The 6,354-nt window shown below is 37.2% G+C and overlaps 1 protein-coding gene across 3 annotated transcripts; it reads right to left on the reverse strand.

Annotated features, from left to right (window-relative positions):
• Window positions 1–100: 100 nt before the first annotated feature.
• On the reverse strand, window positions 101–6,051 carry odr4 (odr-4 GPCR localization factor homolog). 3 transcript variants are annotated; one of them, XM_032566361.1, is made up of 14 exons: window positions 5,965–6,051; window positions 5,483–5,582; window positions 4,764–4,877; window positions 4,473–4,565; window positions 4,181–4,287; window positions 4,067–4,103; window positions 3,705–3,848; window positions 3,524–3,619; window positions 3,047–3,094; window positions 2,340–2,459; window positions 2,154–2,256; window positions 1,363–1,566; window positions 763–813; window positions 101–475 (listed from the first exon to the last, which is right to left on the reverse strand). In XM_032566361.1, exons 2-14 carry the CDS (start codon window positions 5,579–5,581, stop codon window positions 405–407), a joined length of 1,287 nt encoding a protein of 428 aa, XP_032422252.1. In that variant the 5' UTR covers window position 5,582; window positions 5,965–6,051; the 3' UTR covers window positions 101–404. The 3 variants fall into 3 exon arrangements, with proteins under 3 accessions (XP_032422252.1, XP_032422250.1, XP_032422251.1); XM_032566359.1 differs by having other exon boundaries at window positions 763–816; XM_032566360.1 differs by having other exon boundaries at window positions 763–816; window positions 5,745–6,025.
• Window positions 6,052–6,354: the final 303 nt, after the last annotated feature.

The following is a 6,354-nucleotide window of genomic DNA, read 5'->3' on the forward strand; positions in this document are numbered from 1 at the left end:
CGGCAAACCACGCCCACACACACTCGAGCTCGAGGAAAGTCCATCCTGATTGGATGAATCCTGCTGTAATAAAGTGGAAAAACTCAAGACACAGATGAAGGAATTTCTGTAAATATTTAGTTTTATTTAACACCGTTTGAGAAAATAGAAAAACACTTTTTACACCACGGTTAGCAACTTAAGAAGTGTCTCTTTTGAAGTGTTTAATGCCAAGCCTCTCTTTTTCTCCAAATAGGATGCAATGTATCACTAAGAAAACACGTTAAATTTCAACAAGAACTGTTCACGTAAACGGGTAAAGTCGCCATCTCCTCTGGGACCCCTTCTTCTGCTTTCTGATTCAGTGAGAGATTTTCCAGAAGAGTTTGACACAAAGTACTTCATTTTAGTGTTTGGACGGAGCCTCAGACGTCACTGAGATACACAATTGATGCAGCCAAGGCCAGCAGGGCGACAGCAGTAGCCATGGCAACACCTAAACAAGGAGGAGGATTTTGAAATGTTAATTCAGCAACCCATTTCTAAAACAAAGACACTGTTAGATTAGAAGAATTTTCAGTTTTTAATAGGATGCATTTGACAAAGAATAAATAAATATTCAAAATATTCATTTTGAAGAAAAGATGATCAAAACATGTTAGCAAGACAACAAAGTAAAAACAGCAGAAATCAGAAAAAGCAGAAAGAGGTGGCAAATACTTTCTGTATCTATATATAACTTGAATTAGCTGCTGAGGTCTAACGTGGGCAGATGGACCTCACCAATGTAGTTGTTTCTCCAGGGATCCAGCATCTCATTCTCTTCTGCTGATTCTTCTTGAAACACACAGATAAAATGTAATGAATCAGGCACCCATGGTTACATCACACCTGCATTCACAGCTAAGTTATTCAACGTGAAAATGAGAGATATTTACTTGATCAGCTGCAATAACTTTTAATCAGATTTGTGCTTAAAAAGAAGTTTCTATGTTTTGCTTTAGTAAATTTTGCTTACTATAGACCAGTATAGCTAAACAACAGTAATGCAGGCTCACTATGAAGAATTGTAGTAAGTTAATGACTGAATGCAATCAGCTGAATTTCCTTATATAGAAACTTGTTACCTGTTTGACTAATGCACTTATTTTGACTGTATTGTTTGATAACTGGAACCAAAGTGGAATGCATGTCATTGAAGTGCCCTGAGACAGCATTTGTTATGAATTATTGCTAAATAAATTAAGTCAAACGTAATCGCAGCATGGTACTGTCTTTTGCAGACTGCATTTGGATAGTGATATGAATAATTGTAGGCAAGGTTTTAAAAAAATAAGTAAAAAAGGCTTTTTCAGCAAAATCACAGCACAGCGTTGTTAGTACCTTCTGTAACCTCGCTCTCTATGACTTCTGCAATCATTTCCTGAGTGGCGTCCAAGTCTTCCTCGGCTGCGTCCATGTCCAACATCTCCTTGAACCGGTCGGTCATTTCTGACAATCCTTCGTCACTAAACTGGTAGTCACACACACTCAGCGGGCCAGTGGATTTCACTGCGCAGAAGACACGACGAGGGAGGCACAACTGCTCTGAAACCACAAACAAGAGCAGAAACATCTTTTACAACAACAATCTACCTTTTATTCTTTTAATTTTATGATTTTGTCATTATGGAACCCTACTGCTCCCCCTCTGGTGACTTGGGATTTTTTAAAATTATCATAAAGCTTTTAATATCTCCAGATAACTTAATTTATGTTTAATCTCAGGTCTAACAACCTGCCATACGCCAAATATATTCTACAGCCGTAATAAAAGCTTTAAACCTTAAAGATAGACTATAAAACGTGTTTGTAATGATGATTACTCTGAAATATTTATCTAAGCTTTGCTAAAAATCACTCCACACCAGTACTTTTAAATCCCACAAGCACCATTTTAGGGTAATTTCCAGAGGTGTTTAAATTATAACTTTTAAATATAAAGGTGCAGCCAGGTTAGTATGTCTTTTTAAAAAACAGGGGGGAAAAGTCTCAAGGTCTTGATAAAACCATTAAACCAACTGGATTTGGTGGAATCAGGTCATTCTGAACCACAGCCCTGAGTTCACACATAAATCTGTACAGCAATAATCATATAACTAACTGAATCCACCATGTGAAGTTCGACTTCATACCCATCTGTTTTCTGCCCTTGTTTTCCTCATTTTGTGTCTGCGGCTCCTCCAGCAGCATCTGAACTCTTGTGGCCACCGTAGAAACGATATCTCTCTTCAGCAGCTGTTCGTAACAAAAACCTTAACTATAACTAGTCGACAAATTATTTTAAGTTACGCATTTTGTCAGCTTGTAACAAGCATCACCTTCTCAGCCAGTTTAGCTTTTGGTTTGTTGCTGTGAAGGAAAGCTCTGCTGTGGATCGCTCCACTGACCGACACGCAGCCTCCGCACCGCTGGACCACATCTGCTGCCGTCTGCACGTCCTACAACCCAGAGGAAGTTCAGGTAAAGGACCCAATATCACTTTACACAAAACCTCTATTCACGCCACGCAGAACATTTTTGCAAAGTACAACAAGAGTAGATTTCTCTGTGTGAACCCCACTTGTTCCTATGCCTGGAAATGATGTAAAACTGTAAAAAGGAGAAAGTTATTAAAACTAATTCAAATAAAATATTACAGTGAAAATGTTTGAAAAATATATCCTCCAAATTGAGTGCATTTATTAAGAAAGAGAAAAAAAAGTTAGATTAAACCTAACAAAAATAGCTGACTAATTTGAAGAATCACAGACGGTGAAATTACTTTTACTCTTATAAAGAAAACGTGTAAATGCTGCTCGCTTTGAATTTCTGATTTCATTGTAAAGCATCTTTCAGTGTCCAGAAACAAGCTTCGTAAGCCTGAAGTTATTTGGTTTCACTCAATTAATTTCAACAAATAGATGCACTTAATTGAAAATTTCTAAACCTTTCATTAGGAGATTATAAGGTGACTTTATAATAAAGCTTTTTTAGACATCTTTACCAGGAGTGCGGACAAATGTGGCTGATGCTGTGCGTGTCTTACCGGTGTGATGAGCAACTGAGCTAAGATGGTCTGTCTCACATTCTTTTTCTAGAGGGAAACAAAGTAGATAAAAAATATATTTTTCTCTTTTACACATAATCTGACATTATACATCCCAAAAGATGCACAAAGGGTTGTTTGCTGTTCTGGTGTTTTCTGCTGAGTGTTAATTTCTAATTAATAATCATAGAATAGGTGGACTTCACTTGTTAGCAAGTTCTTATTATAAAACAAATGGTAGATATGCCAGGCATTTTGCATTGTTTTTTGTATACAGGTATAAAATGCATTAAAGATGTAGAATAACTTAATTTTTAAGCATGTAGGAGAACACTGCAGGTTTAATCAAACTGGTAGCAGAAGTCAACTTGAAAGTTTCAGTGAAGATAATCACCATTAAATCCAACTCCAAATAATCTGTTTTTATTATCATGTGCATGTTAATTTATTTACTTGTAGTGTTTATGTTTACACAACCTGTCCTGCTTTGAGCTCTGAGTCCTCTGGCAGCTTCTTTCCATCAATGAGACAAACTCCCCTTTCAATCTGCTGTGCCCAAACTTTCAGCTCCTCCTGAAACAAACAAGAAGCTAAAACCAGTTCCACTCAAGCTGCTGTATGATATGTTTCATGAATCAGAGTGGGTGTTTTTTTATACCTTAAGGCAATCATCCATGTTTCTTGTGAAGGCCATGTTTTCTGGGAGTGGTACCATCAGGTCTACACTCAGGCAACAGGACACCGTAGCCCAGGAAGAACACACACCTGACTGGTACTTCCAGTCTGCTGGTTTGGCCACACTCTGAAAAAAGAAAAAAAAAACTCAGTGGATCATAATTTACAATTCCACTACCCTAAGGCTAAACATAAAAAGAAGAAGTTGTGGACAAAAAAACTTAATCAACATATTTTGAAATATTAACTACGTATTGAAACGTACACATTTATAGAAGGAGAGCACAGTGGTTTAACTGTAACAGCTGCAGATCAAAGACATTTTAAGACAAAATACACACAAACCTTGGGGTCTTTGATGTCAAATGTTCTGCAGACAGTTCTGATGGTAGAGGTTAAAGAGAGACCATCACACTGTGTGAGGTAGAGACAACATCACGGCTGTGGGAAAAAGGATACTTCCTGGTTTTGGGGTTGACGTGCAGCGTGACGCAGTCTGTTACATCATCATCAGCGGGCGTCCAGAGCCGCTCCGAGGAGATCAGGTTCTCCACCGAAAACACCAACTATCCAAACAAACACACACAGAGAGCTCTCAGACTCTTGGGCTATTTCTTGGCTGTCAACTGTAATTTCCACGGTGGAGGATTAATAAGGTTATATCTTATCTTAACGTATCTTATAGGTCTATAAAGTTGACCATTTCCAGCTATTTTCACATGTTTTTAAAATATGCGCAATGTCCCATTACCTGTCGGAGCGTGGTTAGAGTGTCCTTGGCATCACTCTCACTGATTATAAAAACTCCCAACACAGACAGGCCTCCAGGCAGCATCCTGGATACCTGGAAACAACCAACAAAGTCTTGCTGTTTAAAGCTGGCAACACTGGCAAATATTCAGACAGACTTCTCCATATTGCATATTGTTATACCACTGGAACCGACTCATATTTTATGAACACATTTTTTAACTCCTTTGATGCAAAAGACTTCAAAACATCTACAAGTGCAGTATCTACAAGTGTGAATCTTTTTACTTACTTGTCGTGCGTGCTCAGACACCCACTCTTTGTCCACCGACTTCCCGCCATCTGCAGACTCATTGTTTTGGGGTGTCCTTGTTGCCATAACAACAAAATCCCTTTGGACCGTGCTCTGAAACATTTAGTACTTAACATGACTTGATATCATTTCCCAACACACAAAACATGCTCACAAAACATTAAACTGTGCAAATGATTAATCATTTTAAAGCACAGATTTTAAATATACACAAGACATTATCTCTGAAACAGATTTAACATTTTTTCCCCTTGACATCCAGGCACCACTCTGTATTTTTACTGAATAATTTCAGTACCTTTTTCCAACCACTTAAAAAAAAAAAAATCTACCAAATTATGTATTTGGGACAAATATCCTATTAAACTGTAACATGAAAAGCAGCTGTCATTAACAAAAATAAGCACACAAATTGTACTTGTTGGATTACAAAAATATGGTATCGAAGGAAGCTGTATTTGTGTGTTAGAATGGCCCAGTCAAAGTTCAAACCAAAATTCAACTGGGATTCTGTGGAGATATTAAAATTTCTTTTCACATTTAAATATTTAGTTTCTAGATGTGCTTAGCTGGCAGAGACTGCTCCACTTCGCAAACATCCAAAATTTAGTGTTGATCTACCACAAAACTGCACTGAGAAATCTTAAAATAAGTATGAAGAAGAGCAATGTACAGTATGTGCAAGTGCAAAGACCCACCTGTCCAATAAGCAGACCTGTGACTGGACCTGCTAGCTGTGAACACAGTCTGGACAGATATCCCTCCACATCATCTTCAACAATATAGCTCCGACCCATACTGTGAAAGAAAGAAAAGTAAAAGTCACATAAAGTCATGAGCTTTAATATTTCATGTTTGTTGGTTTGCAGTGGGAAAGACATGTGGAGGACTGGAACAGCACTAAAATAGACAAACAGACCAATAAATAAGACGAAAGTTTAAATTCGAAATAAAACTCACCCTTTTGTCGCTGAATTACGTGAAACAAAACTCAAGCTCGTCGATTATAAGAACCTGGCTGTGTATCTTACTAGCTAGTCAGTTGTTCCTGCTACATTTATGTATTTATGTAATGGTTTTGCCCGATTACAAATAAAAAAGAACCCACGGGTTTCAGCAAAATAAATTTCACACTGTGTATAAATTTCCTCATAGAAGCAAATGTGAAATATGTACAAACCTGAAAGCTAAAATAATCACTTCTGACAGCTGGCTGTGGTTCGTCAGCAAAGCAAAAGGAGGAAAAAAACTACAACTTCAACAATTGTTTTGTGACATATATCCGTCGCATATTTATATCGTCATGAATGGCTCAAAGTATTTTGTTAAGCTAGATCTAAAATTAAAGAAGCACTTCCATGTTTTCTTCAAAATAAGACTCAAACGCTTTGTTTTATCCGATAGTACTAATGTAGTTATGAACCTAAAAAGTCACACTTTAAAGCATAAACAACTAAAAAACAACTAAATTAATGTCGATGTCCACACATGTGCTTATTATTAACAGTGAAAATCATTCATTTCACACAAACAGTTTTATTTTGAAAGTTTAAGTTGTATTTCCTGTATC

Source organism: Xiphophorus hellerii, chromosome 6, assembly GCF_003331165.1.
Source record: "Xiphophorus hellerii strain 12219 chromosome 6, Xiphophorus_hellerii-4.1, whole genome shotgun sequence".
Classification (NCBI taxonomy): domain Eukaryota; kingdom Metazoa; phylum Chordata; class Actinopteri; order Cyprinodontiformes; family Poeciliidae; genus Xiphophorus; species Xiphophorus hellerii.

What these genes read in the sequence shown, in the direction of transcription:
- odr4 (XM_032566359.1), bottom strand. Translation starts at nt 5,581, where the DNA reads ATGGGTCGGAGCTATATTGTTGAAGATGATGTGGAGGGATATCTGTCC. An exon ending in CAGAGCTCAAAGCAGGACAG is followed by an intron (nt 3,095 to 3,523) that starts GTTGTGTAAACA and finishes GTTTCCCTCTAG; the next exon opens with AAAAAGAATGTGAGACAGAC. An exon ending in CTGGAGAAACAACTACATTG is followed by an intron (nt 476 to 762) that starts GTGAGGTCCATC and finishes CTCCTTGTTTAG; the next exon opens with GTGTTGCCATGGCTACTGCT.